At 50.8% G+C, this 27,387-nt stretch overlaps 1 protein-coding gene across 3 annotated transcripts in view; it reads left to right on the forward strand.

Annotated features, from left to right (window-relative positions):
• Positions 1 to 23,236, forward strand: part of xit (ALG6/ALG8 family glucosyltransferase xit) — a 315,565-nt gene extending 292,329 nt beyond the window's left edge. For all 3 annotated transcript variants that reach the window (XM_069330751.1, XM_069330752.1, XM_069330753.1), the window contains 2 exons: positions 18,281 to 18,392; positions 22,773 to 23,236. In XM_069330751.1, coding sequence (XP_069186852.1) covers positions 18,281 to 18,392; positions 22,773 to 23,084 — 424 coding nt within the window. In that variant the 3' untranslated portion in view covers positions 23,085 to 23,236. The remainder of the gene's footprint in view (positions 1 to 18,280; positions 18,393 to 22,772) is intronic.
• The last annotated feature ends 4,151 nt before the right edge of the window (positions 23,237 to 27,387 follow it).

Genomic DNA, 27,387 nt, shown 5'->3' on the forward strand with positions numbered 1-27,387 from the left:
ATAAGCCAAGTTTTCATGAATTAATTGTTTTTCGACTACCCTACCTAACCTAACCTAACTTTTTCGGCTACCTAACCTAACCTAACCTATAAAGATTGGTTAGGTTAGGTTAGGTAGGGTTGGTTAGGTTCGGTCATATATCTACGTTAACTTTAGCTCCAATAAAATTTTTTTTACCTCAAACATAATGAAATGGGTAGCTTTATCATTTCATAAGAAAAAAATAAGAGAAAATATATTAATTCAGGAAAATTTGGCTTATTAGGCAAATCGGGCCTTGCATAGTAGGCTGAGCAGTGCGTTCTGGCTACTAGGTACGACATATATATATATATATATATATATATATATATATATATATATATATATATATATATATATATATATATATATATATATATATATATACACACACACATTGTCTTTCGGAAGGAGTTCCATTCCCTTCGCTGTTGATGGGGAGCTGGGAGAGCAGCTTGCTCTGTTGGCTCTCATTTGTAGATGTCTTCCGGCCTCTGGTGGTGTCGGACGGCTTCTTTCCCTTTGGGGGTTTCGGGGCTGGCTGGGTCGGCTTCTTCCCCCGCGCTTCGTCATGTCTTCTTGGTGTGGGTGCGTTTGGACGTGGTTGTTCCGCCCCATCCTTCAGAGGTTCCCGCCTGTTCTAGTGCACACACGGGCCTTGCGGTTCTTCTGGACTTAGCAGTCTGCACCCAGGATTCTTTGCCCTCTTCGGAAGACTGTTGTGTCTGGTCCGGCTTCTGTTGGGGCCGGGTGCTTGGATGGTGTCTCTGGACCTCTGGGTCACTTCTTGGCTCATTCCTCTCCAGGGTTCCGGGACTGGCACAGTTGGTGGTGGAGCTTCAGGCTTGGCGCTTTTTGTTGCCTTCCCTAGTTGTAATTAGCACTTGGTGTATTTACGCATCTTTACCAGATCTTTGCCTTGTCTGCGTCTGCTCGGGATTTGGTTTCTGGCCTACCTCGATGACTGGCTGATGTCGGCTCCCAGTCGTTCCACTTGTCTGCTCGCCAGGGGTGTGGTTCTTTCCAGATCGCCGGGTTCAGTTTCCTGGTGATCCGGAGGCTACTCCATCTAGTTCTGTCCCGGGTTCGGACCTGGCTGGGTCTTGTTTAGGACTCTTGGACCGCTTCTTTGTCTTTCCCCTCCAGAAGCATTGCTATGGCTGTTGTCTCACCTTTGGCTGTTTATGAGGGGTCCCGGGTCACTCGGCGGTTGCTCGAGCTGTTGTGCGGGAGTCTGAACTTCCCCGTGCTGCTCTGCCCGTCGGATTGGATTTGGCTTCGGCATCTGTTTGGTTCCTTCGGGGACACCCTTCCGCCTCTCTCGCAATTGTTGGGTTTGTCCTCCGGGGATCTTGTGTTGATGCTGCATCACTGGTTTCCTCTTTGGGGTTTTCGGGGTTCTGTGCCTTGGCGCCTCCCCGAGCCTTCGCTCGATGTGCTCATGGACGGGTCATCTTTCGACTGGGGCTTTGTGTCCAGTGCTCACCAGGCCGGCCAGGGATGGTTGGGTCCATCCGTCCGTCGGGGTCACAGCACGGTTCAGGAGTTCGTTGCTGTCTGGTTTGCGCTTCAGAGGGTTCGGGTCACTCGGGGCATCCCAACCGGCTCCATTCGGACTGTTTTTCGGTGGTTCATTGCCAAAACCATGGGGATTCTCTTAGGTCCTTGACCTTTGGGGTTGGTCCCTTCGTGTGGCTCGTTTGCTGGATTCTCGGGGTTTGGATAGCTGTGCGTTTCATGTCCGGGGTGTCTTACATCCTGGCGGACGGCCTGTCTCGGTTCCTTCCTCTGTTCATGGTTTGGGCGGTCATCACCAACTCGCTTCGTTGGCTTTGCCGGACGTACGGACTCCTGGACTTGGACGTCTTCGTGTCGGCGTGGTCTTGGCATGTCCCATTCTATGTGGCGCTCTTACCCGCCTGCGAGGTGTTCACATTGGATGCCTTTCGACAGGACTGGTCGAGGTGTAGTTACCTGTTCCTCTTCTCCCCGTCCAGCTGTTGCTTCAGGTTCTGGCTCGGTGTGAGTCCATCCCAAGGAGAGTAGTCGTCGTGGTCGCTTGGTAACTGGCCCAGCTTTGTTTTTAGACCCTGCTTGATAGGTGTCCGAACCCGGGGAATGTGCCTCGGCTCTGCCTCTTTCGGCAGGTCAGACCGGTCCTTTACGTTACTGGTTCGGCCTTCTCCTCGGCTTTTCGCGTCTGCTCTGCTGACGCGGGTGTATCACCGTCTCTATGATGATCAGGTGGCTTTGTTGAGGGTGTTCCACCTGTGAGCTTCGTCTCAGCAACAGTATGACGTTCCTGGCATTTCTATTCACCATTTTCTTGCTCTATCTAGGTTGTCTTCTCTTTCGTATCTGGTTGTCTTGCCCTTTCTTGGGTTTTCAGGACTGTTAATTGATGTTTCTTACTGTTGCCTCATATTGTGCAGCGCTGGTGGAGCCGCTCCAGCTTATATTTGGGGTGGTCGTCACATCCACCCCGTTCCATACCCTTCTCGTATTGTGTTTCACCTCTGGCCTACTCATGCGCCGCCTGAGCAGTCCTGATCCTTGATCAGGGTGCTCTTTTATCCCTCCTCTCCTCAGTTTGTGGTAGCCCCTTCGGTTCAAGATTGTTTTTCAAAGGCCATATTTTGTTGGCATTGGCCTCTGTGGGTTGGGTCGGGGATCTTCCAGCTCTCTTCCGGCGCAGATTTTTCTGCTCTTTTGGTACTGGTGGTAGGTTTGTACACTTGCTCCTTGCGTTCTCCATTTTTTTGGTGACGATCGAGACGGCTGCTTTCCGGAGGGGTCCTTGGGTTATTGATGCTTGGTTGGTTCGGCCAGGGATGCGACATGTGTTGTCAGGTTGCGGCTCTTCGCTGTTACCTGCATGCCATGGCTGGGGTTGCACTTTGGGTTGATCCGGTTCCCCTCATTCCCTGTTTCAGGGCTCAGGTCTCCCAGGTCGTCCGCAGGGTGCCTAACCCCGGTCGATGGCAGATAAGGAAAAAACCCCAACCACAAGGGGGTTTTCCAGGGCTATTGCTTCCTGAAACCTCTCTGAAGGGGCCATGTTCTGGCGCTGGTTCCTGGTAGGTCTGAACTCCATAGCTAATGTCCCGGTCTAATATAACATACATTAGCCGGAGGGAGCTGGAGGGGCTCACCCAGAAAATGGTGTGAAGAAAAAATGGTGTGATGAAATGAAATGAAATGAAATGAAATGGTGTGAAAAAACCAACAAAGTCACTGAGGCATTAGAAGAAAAACAGAATGCTGATGTGATATACATGGACTTCGCAAAGGCTTTAGATAAATGTGACTATAAAGTGATAGCACACAAAATGAAGTCAGTGGGAATAACCAGTAAAGAAGGATACTGGATACAAAGTTTTCTGTCAAACAGGACTCGGCGAGTAACAGTCAACCATATAAAATCGAGTCCAAGCGCAGTTAAAATCTCTGTACCTCAGGGTACAATCCTTGCACTACTTTTTTTCCTTATTCTCATATCAGATATAGAGAAAAATACAAGTCACAGCTTCGTATCATCCTTTGCAGATGACACAACAATCAGTATGAAAATTACCTCGGCTGTAGACATTGAAAAATTTCAAGCTGATATTAATGGAGTTTTTGATTGGGCAACAGAAAATAACATGATGTTTAACCACCGTGCTGCGCCAAGTTTATTGTGAATTTCCCCCGGTGCGCATGAAATAAAGTGTTCCCCAAAATTCTTTTGTCTTCGTAAAACGATAAATTCCCTTCCCTGAACACGTCTATGTAAAAATAAGTAACAAATTCCACTTACTTTGGCTGTAGAGACGTGGACAAGGTGGGCTGTGACGTCATCAGGGCCTGGTCGCCCGTGCGTGAATCGCCCAGACATGGTCGTGCGGGCCATTCAAGCACCGGGTGTTGCCACAAATATATTTTCAATTATTTGTTTTATATATTTCCAATGCGGTTCTATTTTTTTTTTTTTGTTATCGTATATGATGCATATTTGTGTCCTTTACAATATGTATACAGTAGAACGTTCATAATGTTCCATGGAACTGTGATACATGTGTCAGTAATGTGTCCACAATAAATGTTTATTGTTGCAATATTACCTGTTAAAAATTCACGAAAATTACAAGATGTACAGTTTCACACACTACGCAGTAACACACTGTATTACACACTCAGTACTTCGGAAGTGAGTAATAATCAATGAAGTATCCCATGGTACACACTGCAACTTCGCTCTCAGTGCACTAGGTACAGATAGATTTTCGTTTCCTGTTTCTTCATTCTGTGTGCTTGCAAATAACGCACTCCCCTACATCCTTGGCTTTAGTACTTGTAGGTTGTATGTAGTCAAGCTTGTAAAGCATAAGGTAGTATTGAAAAGATTATAGGAAATGATCAATTTGTAAGGTAGTCTTGAAAAGATCACTTTGTATGGTCCCAGACAGGAAGAGATTCAGCTTGCCTCATGAATGTCCGTCTGTTAGGAAGAGATTCAGGTATTCTTTAAAATATCTATGGAAAACACCACCATGGAAGCCGCCAACACTGTTCATCTATGCTACTTGTATCAGATGCATCATCACTGAACACAGAAAATGATTCATCTATGTATCATCTAAATAAATTGGAGATAGCATAAGATTGCAAGGGTGACGCTCAGAGCTACAACTGGATACGCTTGCTGTATTGTCCTCGTAGGTGCTGTATCACTTGCATCCGACCTTTGTGTTAGGTCCTTATTGCGACTAGCTTCACCAATATTATGACCCTTATGTTCTTCAAACAATATGGTTTGAATTTCACCGACAGAACGTTATCTTTCAACACCGCATCGGACAGGTGTTTGGGAGCCAGAGGCACATGAGCCACCCATGGTTGCTCATTCAGTACTAACCCAACCAGCAGCCCTAGGGCATTATGGGAATTTTTTCAAAGATGGCTGCCTCTCACTGGAGGTCCTAAGAGTCCATTTCGTACACAACTAACCTCATACACATTTAGAATTGGTACCGAAAAATCAAAGAGTTTTCTCGGTTGGCGCAGTTTCCTGCCGACCGAGAATACTCGGTTGGCGCAGTTAAGTGGTTAACAGTGATAAGTTCTAGGTACTCAGGTACGATAAAAATGAGGATCTTAACCCTTAATTTGCGCATCGCATCATATACTTTGACCGACTTGCAGTAAATTGCGCATCGCATCATATGATGCTTTGGAGTACTACGCAAGATTTAAACGGTCCGCGGATACACGGGGTTCACCACACCTTCATCAGGGCTCTTGTAAACAGACGCCATTTAAAAAAAAAATCGTGAGCCAAATTCCCGGGTGTTAGGGGCCTCAGTATTGAGTGAGCTACCAAGCCTGACGCACGCAGCATGAGCTCACAGCACTGCTGTTCAGCTTGTGACCACAGCATCGCCTAAAAATGCCATAATATACTTGTTCATGCTATTATGTAGCGATGATATTATTACAGAAGACCCCTGACTGTGATAAAACTGACCAGGGTTCTGATAATAGCAGGATTGTGGTGATATTTAGCGCTGTGCTCCATGGAGGGAGGAGTAATGCTGTGGGAGGGAGGGTGGTGGCGTTGTCTTCTGACTGTGTGTGGCCACCTTTTATTGACTGCACTCACCATACCAGCTTAGTGGTTCGCTATGGTGAACACAAATGTAGATACTTATATATAACGTGTGTATAGAGGGTATAAACAGCAAGAAGAGTAGGTTGGGAGCCGCCATTTTGGAGAGGACGGCGGCGGCGTCTGCACGATTTATCATGTTGTTTACCGATGACCACGATGGTCTTTGGGCACCATACTAGTTTACTTGTACAAGTATGGTGAATAAAACAGGTAGATATTTATATATAATGTGTGTATAGCATAATAACACCACAAACAGTATTGTTGGAGGAGAAATATTAGTGCGTCTGGCCTTGAGGGCGGCAGCCATCAGCTGACTGTGTGCGTAGCTATGTCTTTGTGCCTTTACTCACCATACAAGCTTAGATGTACAGTTATGGTGAATAAAACATATAAATACTTATATATAACGTCTGTATATAAAAGCAAAAACAGTATGGTGGCAAGTCAGGTGAGGTGGAGGAGGGAGGGAGTGGCAGCCAGTGGCGGGCTGCCACTGCCACTCAGCATACCAACTTAGTGGTTCGTTATGTTGAACACGAATGTAGATACTTTTATATAGAGTCTGCATATAGCGAATAAAAGCAAAAACAGTATTGTGGGAGGAGAATGTTGGTGAGTCAGGTGACTTGAGGGAGGAAGTAGCAGCCAGTGGCTGGCTGCCACTGGCACTGCCACTCACCATGCCACCGTAGTGGTTCGTTATGGTGAACAAAACATGCAGATACTTATATATAACCTTTGTATATAGTGTAATAACTGACAAAGTATTTGTTCCCTGTTTGATGAACATAATTGAATCAACAATATGCACACCATATTTTTGAGTACAGCGATGATTCACTCATTTTATTATATAAATATATCACATTACACACTATTCAATAATATTACAGCAAAAAACTATGAAAAATCAATCAGAGACATTGAAATAATTAGGTAATTATCTCTTTGTGGCAACTCCGGCCTGACAGCTGGCGATCAACAGACCGCCTGGGATGCACGCTGAGTCAGCGCCTGTTTTTTGCCAGATTTCCCTGCCCTATAGTGGGCAATATATGCCACTTAAAAATTTTTTTATTATTTTTCCCATGATCAGTGAACACAAATTAACAGGTTAGGAAGAAAAAACCAGCATTGAATGTAATGAAATGCCATTTTCTGGGTGAGTCCCGGAGGTTCCCCGGAACTATCCCAGGCTGATATGCTAATGTCAGACTTTAGCATCAGTCATGTGTATAGAGTTCTTAGGCCTACCGGGGACCACGACCAAAACCGGGCCCCCTCAGAGAGGCAAGGGGAGCAATGGCCTATAGAAGCCCCCGTGTGGTTGGAAGCATTCTATGTCTGCCATTGACCGGAACAGGCACCCAGAACGGTAAGCGCCTCAAAACAAACCTCTATTCTGGTTAAAATTGCTACCAAAAGCCGAACAAGTGGATAGAACTCCCCAACAGAAAACAAGCAAACTAGTGTGACGTCACACACCGCCGCGCCGCTGTCTGCGCAGCTCCCCCCTCCCCGGGAGGGGGAAGGGGAAACCCCAGACCCTCCACGCCGGCTACCCACACCTCAGTTCTTGAGGCTGGATGTCAAAAATGCGAAAAAAATGCCGACCAGAGGGTGGGAGGGAGGGATGCCGGGGAGCCTCCGGGACTCACCCAGAAAATGGCGTTTCATTACATTCAACGCTGGTTTTCTGGGGGGAGCCCCGTCGGCTCCCCGGAGCTAACTACCCACAGACAGAAAGAAAAAGGGACTTACCCGGGAGGCGGTCGTTGCTCACTCCTCAACTTGATGCCGAGACAACTGGCTGCAACCGCCAACCCAAAGCAACACAGGCCCAACGGGGCCCAGGGACATTCACAAGGTAACGAGCAGCCAGGACCCCGATCGACCGCCAAAATCCCCGCGCCCGAATATCAGACTAAGACATATTCCCAAAGACGGCAGCAAGAGCCGCGAACTTACGAACATCATGGTCACGGGGATAGACCGCAGGCTGGCTGGACTTAATAACCCTGCGGACAACCTGGGAGACCCGAACCCGCGAACAGGGAAGAAGGGAAACCGGATCAACCCACAGCGCGTCCCCGGACACAGAAGCCATGGTGCACAAATAACGGTGTAGCGCCGCAATCGGACACAAAACATGATGCACCCCCTGCCTGACCAACCAAGCATCAACCACCCACGGACCCCTCCGGAATGGAGCAGTCTCATTCTTCACCAGAAAAGAAGGAGACAGCTGCAAGCGAACAAAACAATCTCCACGACCAAAAGAGCAGATACCGAAGGCAAGCTGAAGCGGCTCCGCCAGCGCCGCACGATACGAGGCGACAGTGTCAGGCATAAGATGACAGTCCTGAAACAATCACGAGAGGAAGGACAAGACCACCGGAACAGACAAGGAACTAACACGACGAAGACGCAAAAAGAAACAGAAGGACCGCCAGGAAACTTCATACTGCCGCCGAGAAGAAGCCCTCAGGTGGGACACCAACAAGGAGGCCACCTGATCACCATAGAGATGATGATAAACTCGAGTCAAAAAACCCATACGTGAAGACTCGAGGAGAAGATCGAACCAGCCACATGACGTACCGCCCCGATCTGCTGAAAGAGGCGGAGCCGCGGGAAAACCCTCGGGTTCGGACACCAAGCAACCAGCGCCTGAAACCAAGGCTGGGCCGGCCACCAAGGGGCCAGAAGGACAACTCTCCCCTGGTAAGTCTCTTAAGCGAGTCAGGACCTGGAGCAATAGCCGAAATGGGGGAAAGAGATACAGGAACCCCCACCTCGACCAGTCTAGCCGAAAGGCATCGACCCTGACGGCCTCGCGATTGAGGAAGGGCGCCGCATACACGGGAAGACGCAGTGACCACGTCGACGCGAAGAGGTCCACCTAGGGGCGCCCGAACGTCTGGCAAAGCCAATGGAAGGACTCATCGTCAACCGTCCACACCGTGGAGAGGGGAACAAAGTGAGACAGGGCGTCGGCCAAGACGTTGAACACTCCCTGTACGTGAACTGCCAGGAGAGCCAAACCCCGAGAACTCGGCAGACGAGTCACCCGAAGCGACCAACCCTAAAGAGACAAGGACCGCATCGAACCCCCGCGGTTCAGGCAATGAACCACCAGAGAGCAGTCCGAATGGAGCCGAATCGTTGATCCGCGGGCCACCCGAATCCTCCCAAGAGTGAACCACACTGCCGCGAACTCTCGCACAGTGGTGCGAGCTCAACGGAAGAATGGATCCCAACGCCCCTGGCCGGCCTGGTGAGCTCTGGTCACAAAACCCCAGCCGAGAGATGACGCATCCGTGTACACATCGAGCGAGGGCTCGGGTAAGCCCCAAGGCAATGAACCCCGAAAAACCCAAAGAGGAAGCCGGTGACGTAGCAACCGACGCAAGGCCCCCGAGGATCGAACTCTGCGATCGCAAGAGAGGCGGAAGGGGGAACCCCGAACGAACCAGAACAGCCGACGAAGCCAAACCCGACCCGGCGGGTAGACCACCATCGCGAAGTTCAGGCTCCCGCACAGCCCCTCGAGCAACCGCCGGGTGACCCGAGGGCCCACCAGAAACAGACGAAGGCGGGACCTCAGCCGCAGGAGAGACTCCGGAGGGAGAGACAAGGAGGCGGTTCAAGAGTCCCAAACGAGACCCAGCCAAGTCCGAACCTGAGAAGGAACCAGATGGGACTTTCTCCAGTTCACCAAGAACCCGAACCCGTCGAGCTAGGAAAGAACCAAATCCCTGGCTAGCAAGCAAGCTTACTGGCTGGGAGCCCAAATCAGCCAGTCGTCGAGGTAGGCCAACACCCGAACACCTAGGAGACGGAAATGGGCCACCACAACCCGTGTAAGGGTCGTGAACACGCGAGGAGACAGGTTCAACCCGAACGGGAGACAACGAAAGCATTAACTCAGACGCCCCACAACAAAACCGAGCCAGTCCCTGAACCGTGGATGAATCGGGACATGCCAATAAGCGTCTCGGAGGTCCAGGGACACCATCCAAGCGCCCGGCTCCAAGAGGAGCCGAACCTGAGACAGCGTAGTCATCCGAAAGGAGGGGCTATGAACCCAGGGGTTCAGATGGAACAAGTCCAGAATGAACCGCAGGTCCGCGCAGTCCCATTTCGGAACCGGAAACAGACGGGAAACCCATCTGAGAGACGACGTCGTTTCGACGACGCCCAAGTGTACCCACTCCAAGATGACTCGACAGAGCCGACAGGTTCCGTGTCCCTGTGGTTTCTTCGGTTCCGTCTTCAGGAGGTTTTTGGCTAACCGCATCTCTTCGCCTGCGGTGCGGTTGGCCTTTGCGGCTTACCTCCTGCGTGTCCCAGAGTTTGCCTCCATACTGGTTTCTTCTGTTCTGGACAGGTTGGGCTCCTTTTAGTAGCCGTTTGGGCTCCTTGTAGCTGTTTGGGCTCTTTTGTACACGTTTGGGCTCCTTTGTCACCATTTGCGCTCCTTGTAGCAGTTTGGGCTACTGTCGCCAGTTGGGCTCCGTCTCGCCTTGTTGCGCTCCTTCTCGCCTTGTTGGGCTCCTTCTCGCCTTGTTGGGCTCCTTCTCGCCTTGTTGGGCTCCTTCTTGCCTCGTTGGGCTCCCTCTCGCCTCGTTCGGCTCCTTCTCGCCTTGTTGGGCTCCTTCTCGCCTTGTTGGGCTCCTTCTCGCCTTGTTGGGCTCCTTCTCGCCTTGTTTGGCTCCTTCTCGCCTTGTTGGGCTCCTTCTCGCCTTGTTGGGCTCCTTCTCGCCTTGTTGGGCTCCTTCTTGCCTCGTTGGGCTCCCTCTTGCCTTGTTGGGCTCCTTCTCACCTTGTTGGGCTCCTCCTCGCCTTGTTGGGCTCCTTCTCGCCTTGTTGGGCTACTTCTCGCCTGGTTGGGCTACTTCTCGCCTGGTTGGGCTACTTCTCGCCTGGTTGGGCTACTTTCGCGTCCTGCGCATGCGCCATGGGAGTTTGTTTTGGTTCCGGGCGGTGTGCACACGTGTTCTGCATCCATTTTCTCTCGGGGAGAAGCTTCGCCTCTTGCTCTTTTCTTAATCCGATCCGTGCCCCATTGCTTTGGGGGTGTTCTGGGGTGCCGCTGTGGGGAAGTCACGAGGTTTTTCCCTGCTTTCTGGGGTGGGGAGCCTCCTTCGCTGCTCCCCTCCTCTCCAGCGTGGGCGTCCTGGCCGCCTCCGGTGGATACGGACTCGGAAGCTTGCGTCATGGCCCTTCAGCGCCTATGTTCTGCTTGTGAGTTGGTGCGGTTTGGCGTCTCCTTCGTCCTGACGCTGTTTTTGTTTTTGGGAGTAGGAATGGGTGTACATACGTACTTGAGTACGTGGACCGGATCACCCGAGGTGCCTACTGCAGGGCTATTAGCCCGTACTGGGCAGCTCTTGTTCTCTCCACCTGATTCCTTCCTCGGTTCACGGGTGTCAGCGGATGGCCTCATGGCCCTTCCAAGGTGGCTCCTGCCTGTACTCTTCTTGCCACTCCTCTATGCTTGTCTAACCTTGCTTGAGTTCGGGGCCCCACCTCCACCTTGTTCCGCAGTACAACGGTGGGGGTGCCTGTTTGGTAGTACGTTTTCCAGTGTCGGAGGTTTTGTGTTCGCCTCCTTGTGTTTGCAGGTTGGGTTCTGGCTCTTTGGTTCCGCCTCTCCCCAGGCTGTGCCGGGCCTGGTTTTTCCATGTTTCTTGGATTCTCTGTCTTGTCCTCGCCTCGTTGTGCTGGCTGGGGATGTGCTTGGGGTCTTTGTCTCCCCCCTCGCCTATCCTCCGGTTTCGGTTCCAGTTCCAGAGCCTAGTGGGCTCCCTTCCTTCATGTTTTTCACGGCTGCCCCGGGTTTTTCTTGACGCTGGGGCTTTTGAAGGGACAGCTTGGCCCCGGGGCCTGCAGGGTGGGTTTCCGGGGCTGGGGTGGGGCTAACGTGAGGGGCCACAGGCCCCGTTGGTCCCTGCCGGGGTGTTTCTACCCCTCTGGGTAGGGCTTGCAGTTTTGTGGTGTGGGGTTTTTCCGTTCTCCCTCTCCGCATGTGCTTGTGGGCGTCGGCCCCTCCCTGGGCTCGGTTTCCTTGTCCATTGTGCCCGTTGTTTCCGTCCTGTTGGTGGGTGCTTTTCTACAGTCTTTGCCCCTTTTTTTCCGGGACGGGCCTTCTCCGTCATGTCCCCCTCTTCTTGGGGTTTCTGCATGACTTTTGGTCTCGGGTGCGACGGGGTTTTTGTGCCTTCATCCTTTGTCTCTGCTTCTTTTTGTTCTCGAAGATTCGGGACGGTTTTGCTCCTTCCTGTTTTCTGGTACGTCTGTCGTCATTCAGTTGAGCTTCCCTCCGGGCCTTTCTAGGGCTTGTGGGTCCTCTTCCCGGCAGCTTTTGGGTGTTTGGCCTTGTTCTTTTGTGCTATTCTCTTCTCTTCGCGCTGTCTCGGCGCTACTCGTTTTCCCGGCGGCGATTTTGCTCCTCTTAATGAGTCTTTTCGCTCCTGCCCTTCTGCGGGATGTTGGTGCGGGGCGGCTCCTTATACGGGTTCCTTCCCTGTCAGCTGCACTTGTGGAGGTGGACTTGCACGCTTGTGGCATTTTTGTTTTGGTTCTGTGTTTTTCTTTTCCCTCCTGGGGCTGTCATAGGATTGGCTTGCGGAGGATATAGAGGCGCTTGGGGCCGTTCCTGGGTCTGGCACCTTGGTTTCTGCTGCTAGCTTTCGGTATCGATATTCCTTCTGCGCTGTTTCGCAGGCTGTATCGTGCGTTGTTTCACCTCTGGCCTGCTTATGCACTGCCTGTGTCGTCCTGGTCTTTGGACAGGGTGCTCTCCTGTTTTTCTTCTCTTTGGTGGTTGTGGCTCCTTGGGGTCAGGTTTGCTTTGCCTCAGCTTTCTTTTTATGTTGGCATTGGCCTCTGGGGGTCGTGTGGCAGAGCTTCTTGGTCTTCTTAGGCGGGGTGGTTTTTGGCTCCTATGGTCGTGGTTATAGGTTTCTTCGTCTGCGGCCGTTCTCCCTTTTTCTGGCGAATGATGTGCCTGCTGCTTTCTGGAGGGGTCCTTGGGTTGTTGTCTCGACTTCGTGTTGAGGAGTGGTTCACCGACCGCCTTCCGGGTATGTCCCCTTGTTTTCTTAGGTAGTCTTTGGTGAAGTAGCTCCGGGGAGCTGTAGGGGCTTCCCCCAGAAAACCAGCGTTGAATGTAATGAAACGCCATTTTCTGGGTGAGTCCCGGAGGCTCCCCGGCACCCTCCCGCCCTCCGGTCGGCGGGTTTTCTTTGCGGTTTTGATATCCCGCCTCAGAACTGGGGCGGGGATCGCCGGCACAGGGTCTGGGGCTCCCCCTTCCCCGTCCCGGGGAGGGGAGAGCTGCGCAGACATGCGGCGGGGCTCATGTGACATCATGCTTGTTAGTTCGTTTTCCTGGGAGAGTTCTGTCCACTCATTTGTCGATTTTTGTTGTTAACCAGAATAAGGGTTTGTTTTGTGGTGCTTACCTTTCTGGGTGCCTGTCCCGGTCGATGGCAGATATAGAATGCTCCAAATCACATGTGCATTTCTATGGGCCATTGCTCCCTGTGCCTCTCTGAGGGGGCCAGGTTCTGGCTCGGGGTCCCCGGTAGGCCTAGAACTCCACCCACATCGACTGATGCAAAATAGTTAGGGTATCCATATCAGCCATGGATAGCTCCGGGGAGCCTGCGGGACTCACCCAGAAAATGGCGTTTCATTACATTCAACACTGTTTTTTTTTTTTTTTTTTTTTGTATGCGCCTGTGGGTGTCAAATGGTATATAGTCATGCGCCATTTAAGGGTTAAACATAATACAGGGTACAAAACACAATCAAATGTGCCCATAGTAAGAAAACAGCATGTAAAGAATTTGGGAATAATGATGTCTGACGACCTAACGTTTAGGGAGCATAATCAAGCAAATATTGCGTCAGCCAGAAAAATGATCGGATGGATTACGAGAACTTTCAAATCCAGGGATCCCATCACAGTTGTTGAACTCTTCAAGTCACTTGTGTTGTCCCATCTTGAGTACTGCTCAGTAATCACTTCCCCCTTCAGAGCAGGAGACATTGCTGAAATAGAGGGAATACGTGTACAGAGAATATGTACGGCACGCATAGACGTGATAAAGCACCTAAATTGTTGGGATCGTCTCAAAGCTCTCCAAATGTAATCACTAGAAAGAAGACGAGAGAGATATCAAATAATATACACGTGGAAGATACTGGAGGGCCAAGTACCAAATCTACACTGTAAAATAACAACGTACTGGAGTGAACGATATAGAAGAAAATGCAGAATAGAACCAGTCAAGAGCAGGGGTGCCATAGGCACTATCAGAGAACTCTGTATAAACATCAGAGGTCCACGGTTGTTCAACACCCTCGCAGCGAGCATAAGAAATATTGCCAGAACAACCGTGGATATCATCAAGAGGAAACTAGGTTGTTTCCTCCAAGGAGTACCCGACCAACCGGGCTGTGGTGGGTATGTGGGCCTGCGGGCCGCTCCAAGCATCAGCCTAGTGGATCAATCTCTCACAAGTCAAGCTTGGCCTCGGGCTGGGCTTGGGGAGTAGAAGAACTCCCAGAACCCCATCAACCAGGTATCAACCAGGTGTTTCATTACATTCAACGCTAATTTTTTTCCTTATCTTTGGGTAGTTAGCTCTGGAGAGCTGACGGGGCTTCCCCAAGAAAACCAATGTTGAATATAATGAAACGCCATTTTCTGGGTGAATCTCGGAGGCTCCTTGGCATCCCTCCCCTCCGCCAGTCAGCGGTGTTTTTCGTGCTTTTTGACATCCAGCCTATGAACTGAAGGTTGGGTCACCGGCGGGTTGGTCTGGGGCTCCCGCTTTCCCCCTCCCGGGAGGGGGGTTGCGCAGACAGTGGCGCAGCGATATCATGACGTCATGCTAGTTTTCTAATTTTCGTTTGGGGAGTTCTGTCCACTTGTTCGGCCTTCGGTCGCAATAGTTTTACTAGAATAGGGGTTAGTTTTGAGGCACCTACCTTTCTGGGTGCCTGTCCAGGTTGATGGCAGACATAGACTGCTCCCCACCACAGAGGGGTCTCTATAGGCCACTGCTCCTCGTGCCTCTCTAGAGGGGGGTCAGGTTGTGGCTCGTGGTCCCCGATCGAGAAGAACTCCATGCATTGCTTGCTTCTGGGTCTGACCAGTGGGCCCCCTTCCTCCAGCTTTTCCGGCTGCTCTGTCCTTGTCTTGTGGGGTCGGGGCTTGGGGAGAGGACTCGGCCTCGGGTCCTGTGGTGAAGGACCTCGAGGTTGGGGAGGGGCTGACTTGTGGGCCTTGGGCCCGCTGGATCCCGCCTGGGTTTTTCTTCCTTCTGAGCGGGGCTTATTGTTACAAGGAGTGGGGTTTTCTTTTCCCCCCTCTGCGTACGAGTTGGATTTGGTGTCGGCCCCTCCCTGGGTTCGGTTTCGTGTTCCCCCGGGTACGTCGGTTCCGTCCTTTCGGAGGTTTTCAGCTTATCGCATCCAACCTGGTGTGGTGCGAGCGGCCTTTGCAGCTAACCTCCTGCGTGACCGAGATTACGCCTCGGAAATGGATCCGTCCGAATTCAGGTTTGGGACTTTGTTCCCTTTCTGGCTCCGTTACGAGGTTCCGGAGTCGTCCTGGCCAGCAGACTGCCCATTGTTTGTTCTGGATTCCTGGCATTCCTTCTGTCATTCCCACTCGCTGGAGTGGCGGGAAGCTTCCACGGTGCTTCAGGTTTTCCTGGGGGGCGAGCTTGAGTACCTGAATGAGTGCTTGTTTGCCCCTGCCCTTCCCGGCGATGTGGGCGTTATTCAGCTCCATGTGCAGGTTCCCACCCTTTCGGCCGCACTCGTTGCGGAGGACTTGCGCGCCCAGGGTCTTTTGGCTTCGGCCTTGTGGTTCCTTTCCCTCCTGGAGCTGTCTTCGGATTGGCTCGAGGAGGATGTGAGGACGCTTGGGTCCGTCCCGGGGTCCGGCACTTTGTCCTCGGCTGCACGTTCGTCGGCTGCCTTGTTGAAGCTGTTCACTCCGATTTTGCAGGATGCGGTTTCCCTGTTTTATGCTTCCTGTCTCGCGTGTCGGCAGATGATGCTGGGTTCCTCCGTGGAATCTGCTTGGGCTCTGGCTCTTAGGCGTTCTTCACCTTTTTGTCCTCTTCTGTTTGAGGAGTCTGCCGTGGTGCAGTTTGTTCAGGCTACGTCGGCGGCTTGTCGTCCGATGTCGGACTTGTTGGTTTTCTGGGGATCCCGGGGTGGGTCTTCCTGGAAAGGTCGTGCCAGGGCTCGGGGTTCCTCTCGTCGTGGTAGGCCTCTGGTGTCAGGTTCGGGTTTGGCTCCTCCTGCAGACCCTCCCTCGTCTGGTCGGCGCAGTGTTCACTCTGTGCGGGGCTCTGGGTCTCGTAAGGGTCGCCGGCCCTTTCGCGGTTTGCCTCATTGACGGGGCGATGGGGGGCGGCTTGCACTGTTTCCCCGCACCTGGTCCCATGATTCATGGGCCTTTCGGGTCATGTCTCGTGGCCAGCGGTGGCGTTGAGTGGCCCCTCCCTCCTTGGGGGGGTCGGGGCTGGCAGGGCAGGTTTCTTCCCCTGCGCTCTGTCGAGTCATCTTGGAGTGGGTACGCTTGGGCGTCGTCCCTCAGATGGGTTTCCCGTCTGTTTCCGGTTCCGAAACGGGACTGCGCGGACCTGCGGTTCATTCTGGACTTGTCCCGTCTGAACCCCTGGGTTCATTGCCCCTCCTTTCGGATGACTACGCTGTCTCAGGTTCGGCTCCTCTTGGAGCCGGGCACTTGGATGGTGTCCCTGGACCTCCGGGACGCTTATTGGCACATCCCAATTCATCCATGGTTCAGGGACTGGCTCGGTTTTGTTGTGGGGCGTCTGAGTTACCGCTTTCGTTTTCTCCCGTTCGGGTTGAACCTGGCACCTCGCGTGTTCACGCGCCTTACACAGGTTGTGGTGGCTCGTTTGCATCTCCTAGGTGTTCGGGTGTTGGCCTGCCTCGACGACTGGCTGGTTTGGGCTCCCAGCCGGTCAGCTTGCTTGCTAGCCAGGAATTTGGTTCTTTCCCAGCTCGCCGGGTTCGGGTTCTTGGTGAACTGGAGGAAGTCCCATCTGGTTCCCTCTCAGGTTCGGACTTGGCTGGGTCTCGTTTGGGACTCTTGAATCGCCTCCTTGTCTCTCCCTCCGGAGTCTCTCCTGCAGCTGCGGTCCCGCCTTCATCTGTTTCTGGTGATTGTTTTGTTCATTTGCAGCCGTCTCCTTCTTTTCTGGCGAAGAATGAGACTGCTGCGTTCCAGAGGGGTCCATGGGTGGTTGATGCTTGGTTGGTCAGGCTGGGGGTGCATCATGTTTTGTGTTCGGTTGCGGCGCTTCACTGTTATTTGCGTGCCATGGCTTCTGTGTCCGGGGACGCGCTGTGGGTTGATCTGGTTTCCCTTCTTCCCTGTTTGCGGGTTATTAAGTCCAGCCAGCCTGCGGTCTATCCCCGTGCCCATGACGTTCGTAAGTTCGCGGCTCTTGCTGCCGTCTTTGGGAATATGTCTTGGTCTGATATTCGGGCGCGGGGATTTTGGTGTTCGAACAGGGTCCTGGCTGCTCATTACCTTGTGAATGTCCCTGGGCCCCGTCGGGCCTGTGTTGCTTTGGGTCGGCGGTTGCAGCCAATTATCTCGGCTTCGAGTTGAGGAGTGAGCGACGACCGCCTCCCGGGTAAGTCCCTATTTTTCCGTCTGTGGGTAGTTAGCTCCGGGGAGCCGACAGGGCTTCCCCCAGAAAACCAGCGTTGAATGTAATGAAACGCCATTTTCTGGGTGAGTCCCAGAGGCTCTCCGGCATCCCTCCCTCCCTCCGGTCGGCGTTTTTTTCGTGTTTTTGACATCCAGCCTCAAGAACTGAGGTGTGGGTAGCCGGCGTGGAGGGTCTGGGGCTCCCCCTTCCCCCTCCCGGGGAGGAGGGAGCTGCACAGACAGCGGCGGTGTGTGACGTCACACTAATTTTGCTTGTTTTCGGTTGGGGAGTTCTATCCACTAGTTCGGCTTTTGGTAGCAATTTTAACCAGAATAGGGGTTTGTTTTGAGGCGCTTACCGTTCTGGGTGCCTGTTCCGGTCGATGGCAGACATAGAATGCTTCCAACCACACGGGGGCTTCTATAGGCCATTGCTCCCCTTGCCTCTCTGAGGGGGCCCGGTTCTGGCCGTGGTCCCCGGTAGGCCTAAGAACTCCATACACATGACTGATGCCAAAGTCTGACATTAGCATATCAGCCTGGGAGCTCCGGGGAGCCTCCGGGACTCACCTAGAAAATGGCGTTTCATTACATTCAACGCTGGTTTTCTGACCATGGCTTTCATTGTACCATCACTTTCCTTCTATGACTCACTGTAATCTCAACTTCACTTTCACAAATTTCTCATTATTAGCCACACATCCCAGATATTTATAATGATGAACCTCTTTCGTCAGGTGTTCATTGACATTTATTTCACACTCAACAACAAAACATGAATTTAATAGCACAGTATTTATATAATATAGTTATATAAACCTTACCAGATATTCCTTTGCATGAGAAAAGGTTTAATATTAACCTTTGAGTGTGTTGTTGTGACTTTACAGGTTGCTGTGCATGCAGCGTCGTGTTGAGGCACAGGTGTACATCATCATGAGTGTTGTCGGCCACTTCTCACTCTTCCCGCTATTCTTCACACACCATGAGACCCCAATTAAGGTTAGTATTACACAGTATTTGTAAAATATGATTTTGTGTTCTTGTGTATCTAGAAGGGCTCCTACAATGGCTTCCTGTTGCTTGCAACCTGGAAACCTCCACCTAATTCGAATCACACCAGGTACTTGCAAGTATAGTACCCTATAAGGGACCAATGGCCAAAACCTGGCCCGCTCTATAGAGATGCAGGGCAGGGAGCCAAGGATATTAGATCACTTAGACCGAGAAACTCTACCAGAAAGGTAGAGTGAAATAAAACCAGACAACAGCAAGATAAACAAAATTCCAAAAACATTCCACTCAGTAGTCAGGCAGTGTACCCTTCAGTAGCAACTCCTCACCACCAGGTGGCAGCACCCTCAGTTGTTCGGCTCAGACAAGTCATTAGCCCTTTGATTACACAGCAACCAGTCTCTCTTCATCAGTTGTGCTTGCAGTAATCTTTTAAGCATAAGATTTTTATGCTTTTAGGCATAACATTTAAAACTCCCACAAGCACATGGAGCTCACATCCACTTCCTCAGATCTTCAGTAAACAGATATCATCTTGTAAAAAACTTATAGGCACCCTTCCTGGGTTTGAGAGCCTCAGTATCAATGTGTTCGCAATAGAATTCTCTAGAGGAATAAAGGCATATAAACTCCAAAAGCCCGGCTTATTATCCGCAGCAAACAGAGAAAGTGAGAACGAGTTACCCGGGATATAGTAAAGTATAGTACAGGCATACCTCAGTTTAAGAGTTTAATTGGTTCCTGGAGACGCCTCGTATTCCGAAAACTCGCATTCCGAAGCTAATTTCCCCATAAGAAATAAAGGGAAATGAATTAATCCGTTCCTGACTACCCCAAAAACCCCACATCAAACTAAATTTTTATACCTAATTCATCTAAATAAACCTACAAAACTATGTTCAAGTTATTACTTACCTTTCTGTTGAATGCTGTAGGCATATGGAAGATGGTGAGGAGGGGGGAGGAGGAGAGGAGTTACTGTTTGGAAAGGGAGTCCCCTTCCATTATCACATCAGGCAGTGAGGACCTTTCTGGTGTGCTCTCCCTGGGATGTTTTATCTGAGTGCCACTAGGTCCTGGTTGAGGCTCACTGCTCGATTTCCTCACCACAAATCTGTCCAAACCCTGGCTTTCTCACAAATAATGGCCTCCGAAACACTGTCACCCCTTAACTCCTTGTCGTGTATCCAAATTAATAACAACTTTTCCACTTCAAGTATTTGTGGTCTTTGTTTCATTATTGTTCTGACTCCGTTTGCCACTTTAGCACTCATAATCTCATTTTTCTTCCTAAGTATAGTGCATATTGTTGATGTGGCTTTGTTGCACTGCCTACAAAGTTCAACAACACGTGTACCGTTCTCATGCTTCCGAATGATCTCTTGTTTCTCCTCTATTGTCATCCTCATATGGGCTTTCTGGCCTTTATCCTTACCACTGGCTTTCTTGGGACCCATGGTGAGATATATAAGAAATTGTATAGTCAAATCACCAAAAATCCAACAAAACACTGAAAATCCGCGAGAAGAATTGATGTGGGGTAGTCACTGAGCGCGAGACAATGGTAAACTGAGGGGCAGAGGGGTGGAGGGGCGACGATCGTCGAACCACCATGCGCTAGGTCGGCCTGTACGCGTATCAACAAACTCGCGTCCCGAGGTAACCCTCGCCTTCCGAGACATATTTTTCGAGGAAATCCTGCTCGTCTTCCGAAAAACTCGCATACAGGGACACTCGTATTCCGAGGTACCACTGTACAGTAAATGCTCAGGACCCTGGGAAACCCCTGGGGGCGCGCGGGTCCGATGGATGTGACCCCAGAGTCCCCCCTCGCTTCCAGCGAGTTTGAGGGTTGCTCTCACCCCTTGTCTCTGGGTGACTTTCTGTTTTGCCTCCGTCTGCTGCCTGTGGGGTCGGTGACGCCTTCAACCCGGAGTCCTGTTAGTTTGGTTGCTCGTTGTGGCTCGGTTACCCAGTTGTGCTGACTAAGCGGGTGCGGGCAGCAGAGGCGTTGCACTTTGAGCCTTGGTGGTGGCAACGCTCTTGTTTGCTGAATAACTGCTGCTCCCCGGGAGCCCCGGGGCTGCTCCGTTTTGGCTCGTGTTGGGATTTGGGGGTGTTGGTTGCTTTGGTTCCTTCCATGCCCCCTTGTCTTTCCCCTGGATCCCCCCTTCCTGCCTGCATCCGGTTCCTTACCGTCTGTAGGTTCGGGGCGGGGTTTGATGGTTTTGAGACTTGGGCAGTCTCGGGGAATTCCCCTTCCAGGGTAGTGATGGGGGCATTTGAGCCTGTTCCTCCAGCCGTGTTGTAAGAGTCTGCCAGTGGGCTTGGAGGGACGGCTCGGCCCCGGGGCCTGTCGTGTAGGTTCCTGGGGCTGGGGAGGGGCTGACTTGGGGGGCCTTGGCCCCGTAGGACCCCGTGGGGTTTTTTCTCCCCTCTAGGCGGGGCTTGTGGTTACGCGGAGTGGGGTTTTTCCTCCCCACTCGCAGTACCTGTTGTTGGGCGTCGGCCCCTCCCCGGGCTCGGTTCCTTGGCCTTTGAGTCGGTTGGTTCCGTCCTGTGGGTGGATGCACTGTGCACCGTCCCCCCCCTTTTTGGGACGGTGTCTTCATGTTTCACCGTTCTTGGGGTTCTACGTGACTTCTGGTCTCGGGTGCGCCTGTGCCTTTGTGTTCCTTCGGGACTGATGTTGGCTTCTGTGTTTTCGAGGGTTCGGGAAGGTTTTCGCTACTTCCCGCATTATTGGTACGTCTGTCGGCTCCTCGTTTGGAACGCCGTTTTGGGCTACTTGTAGCCCGATTGGGCTGCTTGTGGCCCGGTTGGGCTCCTTGTAACCCTGTTGGACTACTTGTGGCCCGGTTGGGCTGCTCGTGGCCCAGTTGGGTTCCCTTTTGGGCTCTGTCTTTGCTTCATTGGCTGGTTTTGTTGTTCCTGCTTCCTCTTTTGGCTCTTTTTCTAGTGCAGTAGTCCTGGTTGGCACCTTCTCACAGAGCGGGTTGTGCATTGTGAAGTTTGTTTTGGTCTGGGCGGTGTGTTTTTGTGCTGGTGTTTTGCGCCCTTTTTTTTTCAGGTGCTTTGCCTCTCGCTCTTCTCCCTTGCTCCGGTATGTGCCCCTTCGCTCTGGGGGTGTTCCTGGTTTCCAGCTGTGGGGAGGACGCCGAGGTTTTCCCTGTGTCATGGGTGTGGGTCGCCTCCTTCGCCTCTACCCTGCTCTCCTGTGTGTCTGGCTCTGGCTTCTTTACCTGGCAGTGCTCCCAGGATCTTCTGGGCACTGTTGGGGTCGTGTCACGTTCGTGCCTCCGTTCGACAGGTGAATTTCTGCGGTCTGGCGTCTTTTGGCCGGGCGCTGGATGTGGAGATGTTTATATACCTGTCTTTATTTAGGTATATTTTTGTACGACTGAGACCGTTCGCACACCAGTGACTGCCCCTTTTTCAACCCTTCCAGTCCCACTCATGTGCATGTCCAACCCATGCTAGTCATTCAAGGGACCCACCTTTTTTCGTGTTATGAGGTGTGTGGGTTGTGGTGCTGGTTATGTACTCACCTGGTAGGGCTCTCTTGGTTGTGCTGGCGGGGTTTGAGCTCTGGCTCTTGGGTCCCGCCTATATGGAAGAACTTGCAGGATAGTACCAGTGGAGTGCAGTGGTGCTATAGGCACAATCAGGGAACACTGTATAACCATCAGAGGTCTGTGGTTGTTACACGACCTACTTGCGGGCATACCCCATATTGCCGGTACGTCCGAGGACTTCCAGGGCACACTAGCCTGTTTTCGAATAGAAGTTCCGGCCCATCCTGGTTGTGGGGGGTATGTGGGCCTGCAGGCCACTCCAAGCAGCTGCCTGGTGGGCCACCCTCTGGCCGGTCTAGCCTAGCCTCAGGCCGGGCTTGGGGTGTACATGTACTCCTGGAACCCCATCCAGCTGGTATCGAGCGGGGTTCTGGTGGCAGCTGTCTGCATTAATGGGTTCACTAAAACTTGTTTGGAGTGAACCAATTGTTTAGTCTGATTCATTTGTGAAGTTGTTTGGTCATTTTGATAATTTTTCTTTGCACCTTGCAGTGGTCTGAAAAGTTTCACTGACTTTCAGGATGCTTTCTTGATAAGGGTAACAATAATAATCCCCTGCTCTGCTCCTCTGTGAGGGGGGCCAGGTTATGGCTCTAGTCCCTGATAGGCCAACATGACTCATGCAGCTGATGCGGCATAATAGTGAGGAGTCATCTTGGTGAGATACCTTCAAGGAGCCACCAGGGCTCTACCAAAAGGAGGCATTTCATTACATTCAACACTTACTTTCTCCAATACCTGCATGGTGGGATGGGAAGGATATTCTTTAATACATTTTTATTTATATTTTTAGGTGTGTGCTCTGCTGTTACATGCTGTATGTACTGTTCACATCCTGCATGGCCACTGGCTGGAAGGTAGAATGAGCCCTCTGATTCCACACATTCCTCTCTGCAACTTTACAGAAACTGTTTATTTATTTGGTCTAATTCCAATATTCTTTTATCAACAATTAGGTCATAATATGCTAGATCCAAAGGGAAAGATGCCATTTCTTCCTCTTATGGTCATATCTGTGTATTGTAGTGTTGGGGTGATGTACTCCTGGCTGAAATATTATAATTTTGTTTTAAACCCAAGAAAGGGAAAGAAGAAAGCTCACTGAGAAATATGCTATATTTAAAATTGTGAAATTGATGAAGCTGCAAGATTGGTTATAGGCATGTGTGTATGTATGTATGGATGCAGGACCAAGTTTGAGATTCTCTTATCGGTATCTACTGTATTTTCCAATATAAAATTGTATAATACTCAGAAGTGATTATTTTTATTTCACCTAACAAAAAAATATGGTAAATGAAGATTCTCATCTCAAATACCAGTGTTAATAACCTCAAATGAATGAACAGAAATTTTTTGGTCAATATTCACGTTAAGTTGTCAATTTAAATTATTTAATGAGGACATCTAAGACCCATTAATAATAAGCTTATGTAGTGTAGTTTATCCACTTAACTGCGCCAACCGAGAAAACTCTCTTTGATTTTTTCGTACCCATTCTAAATGTGTGCGAGGTTGGTTGTGTACGAAATGGACTCTTAGGACCTCCAGTGAGAGGCAGCCATCTTGGAAAAAATTCCCAGAATGCCCTAGGGCTGCTGGCTGGGTTAGTACTGAGAGAGCAACCATGGGTGGTGCACACACCTCTGGCTCCCAAACACTTGTCTGATATGGTGTTGAAAGGTTGTGCTCTGTCAGTGAAATTCAAACCTTATTGTTTGAAGAACATAAGGGTCATAATATTGGTAAAGCTAGGCGCAATAAGGACCTAACACAAAGGTCGGATGCAAGTGATATAACACCTATGAGAACGATACAGCAGTGTATCCAATTGTAGCTCTGAGCGCCATCCTTGCCCCCCTATGCTATGCTATCTCCAATTTATTTAGATGATACATAGATGAATCGTTTTCTGCGTTCAGTGATGATTCATCTGATACAAGTAGCATAGATAAACAGCGTTAGCAGCTTCCATGGTGGTGTTTTCCACAGATATTTTCAAGAATAGCTGAATCTCTTCTTGACTGATGGACTTCTTTGAGGCTGGCTGAATCTCTTCCTGTGTGGGACCTTACGAAGCGATCTTTTCACGACTACCTTACGAATTGATCTTTTCCTATAATCTTTTCAAGACTACCTTACGTTTTACAAGCTTGGCTGCATATCACCTACAGGTACTAATGCCAAAGGTGTGCGTTATTTGCAAGCACACAGAATGAAGAAACAGGAATCAACAAACTGGAAAAGGTGCAAAGACATGCTACTAAGTGGCTCCCAGAACTAAGGGGCAAGAGCTACGAGGAGAGGTTAGAAGCATTAAATATGCCAAAACTAGAAGACAGAAGAAAAAGAGGTGATATGATCACTACGTACAAAATAGTAACAGGAATTGATAAAATCGACAGGGAAGATTTCCTGAGACCTGGAACTTGAGGTCATAGATTTAAACTAGCTAAACACAGATGCCAAAGAAATATAAGAAAATTCACTTTCGCAAATAGAGTGGTAGACGGTTGGAACAAGTTAAGTGAGAAGGTGGTGGAGGCCAAGACCGTCAGTAGTTTCAAAGCGTTATATGACAAAGAGTGCTGGAAAGACGGGACACCACGAGCGTAGCTCTCTTCCTGTAACGACACTTAGGTAATTACTCATTCCACTTCATATAGCAAGTGGAATAGCATTCCACTTCAACTGATTTTTCAGGCAACACTGTGTACAGGAGTTGTAGCTGATGTGTGGAAAAAGGCTAACATAGTTCCAATCTACAAAAGTGGCACCAGGGAAGACCCCCTCAATTATAGACCTGTATCATTGACAAGTGTAATAGTCAATATATTGGAAAAAATCATTAAAACTAAATGGGTAGAACACCTGGAGAAAAACGATATAATATCAGACAGACAGTATGGTTTTCGATCTGGAAGATCCTGTGTAACGAACTTACTCAGTTTCTATGATCGAGCCTCAGAAATTTTACAGGAAAGAGATGGTTGGGTTGATTGCATCTATCTGGACCTAAAAAAGCCTTTCGACAGAGTTCCACATAAGAGGTTGTTCTGGAAACTGGAACATATTGGAGGGATGACAGGTAAGCTTCTAACATGGATGAAAAATTTTCTGACAGAAAAATGAGGGCCATAATCAAAAGCAATGTATCTGACTGCAGAAATGTCAGGAGTGGAGTACCAGAGGGCTCAGTTCTTGCACCAGAATGGGGGCATATTACGGAAAAATGCGATAAATGAAAAATGATTTGATTTCAATCAAACTTTTTTGACTAGTTGTATATAAAATTTGGTTCAACTGGTCCAACTCTCAGCATTGTAGCATAAATAGGAAGGGAGAACAAAATATTGAATTTTGTGTCAAAATTTTTCCAAAATGGTTAAAAATTAACATCAAACAAAAGTGTCAACTGAAATCATGTCTATGACTCTCAAAAGTATATAATAAAGTATTTTAATATTCAGTTTTATGCCAAAAATTGAAAAAAAAAATTAGATATATTTTCTCAATTTTTTTTTGTATTTTCTGGGGGGAGCCCCGTCGGCTCCCCGGAGCTATCCCAGGCTGATATGCTAATGTCAGACTTTGGCATCAGTCATGTGTATGGAGTTCTTAGGCCTACCGGGGACCACGGCCAGAACCGGGCCCCCTCAGAGAGGCAAGGGGAGCAATGGCCTATAGAAGCCCCCGTGTAGTTGGAAGCATTCTATGTCTGCCATCGACCGGAACAGGCACCCAGAAAGGTAAGCGCCCCAAAACAAACCCCTATTCTGGTTAAAATTGCTACCTAATACCGAACTAGTGGATAGAACTCCCCAACCGAAAACAAGCAAATTAGTGTGACGTCACACACTGCCGCGCCGCTGTCTGCGCAGCTCCCCCCTCCCCGGGAGGGGGAAGGGGGAGCCCCAGACCCCCCGCGCCGGCTACCCACACCTCAGTTCTTGAGGCTGATGCTATAGGCGATGGTCGTGTGCTCTGGCTCCGGTGTCGCTACTGCACTGTGCTTTGAGTGTGGTGTTAGTTTTGTGGGTGCGAGAGCCAGGAGTTATCTTCAGTACTCGGGTCTGCATGCGCCTAGGGCTGCCTTCCCTAGGTGCCCTGTAAGTACTGCCCTTGGGGCTTGGGGCCACCTTCCACAGGCTCCTCGGGGTCTGCCTCTGCTGGTCCGTTTTACCTTTCGGTTTTTCGGCCGCCTGTTGGGCTCTTGGGTGTTCTGTTCTCCCTTGTTACCGGCAGGTAAGAGGCAGTTTGCACTGGTAGGGGCGCAGGGTGCTGCTCAGCTTGTAATTCCCGACATCGCGGCCGGCTCTGTTCCTTGGGGTTCGCTGTCCTCTTGCGGGGTTTTGTTTTTCTTTTTGTTTTTGCCTGGTGGGGGGTTCTGTCATTTTATTCAGTTTGTTTTTGCCCTTCCACTGTTCTCCTCGGTGGCGCCCCCTGCTAGGTCCCCGTGAGTGTACACGTCCCTGGGGTTCAGCTTTAGAAGTTTGCTTGGTAGTTTTGGGCGCCGGTTTGCAGCACCCTGCCTGGGACTACCTGAGTGCGAGTCCTCTTAAAGTAAACGCTCAGGACCCTGGGAATCCCCTAGGGGGCGCGTGGGTCCGATGGATGTGACCCCGGAGTCCCCACTCGCTGTGTGCGAGTTTGAGGGTTGCTCGGTCCCCTTGTCTCAGGGTGACCCTCATTGTTTTTGCCTCTGCCACGCTGCCTGTTGGGTCAGTGATACTTTCGACCCTGAGTCCTGTGAGTGTTGCTGCTTGCTTGTGACTCAATTTACCCAATCCTCTGATGATTCTATTCGGGTACAGGCGGCACGTGCGTTGCAGTCTAGGTTTCGTCTGTTGCAACGCGCTCGGTTGGTTGCTTCCCCGGATGCCCCGGGGCTGCCCCGCTTTGCTTTTCGAGACCCGGACTTGGGGGTGGGGGTCGCTTCGATCCTGGTTCAGTCCGCACCTCCTCGCCCTTCCCCTTCTGTTCGTTCTGGTCCCCCGCCCCTGCTTCCGGCCCCGAAGCGTCTGAGGGTTTCGGGGTCGGAGCAGGGGTTACTTGATCTCGAGACTCGGGCAGCTTCGGGGGTTGCCCCTTCCGGGGGGGCGGCAGAGGCATTCGAGTCTTGTCTCCCGGCCGAAGCTTCAGGGTCTGACCAGTGGGCCCCCCTTCCTCCAGCTTTTCCGGCTGCTCCGTCCTTGTCTTGTGGGGTCGGGGCTTGGGGAGAGGACTCGGCCTCGGGTCCTGTGGTGACGGACCTCGAGGCTGGGGAGGGGCTGACTTGGGGGCCTTGGGCCCCGCTGGACCCCGCCTGGGTTTTTCTTCCCACTGAGCGGGGCTTATTGTTACAAGGAGTGGGGTTTTCTTTCCCCCCCTCTGCGTACGAGTTGGATTTGGTGTCGGCCCCTCCCCGG

Source organism: Procambarus clarkii, chromosome 24 (genome assembly GCF_040958095.1).
Source record: "Procambarus clarkii isolate CNS0578487 chromosome 24, FALCON_Pclarkii_2.0, whole genome shotgun sequence".
Taxonomy (NCBI): domain Eukaryota; kingdom Metazoa; phylum Arthropoda; class Malacostraca; order Decapoda; family Cambaridae; genus Procambarus; species Procambarus clarkii.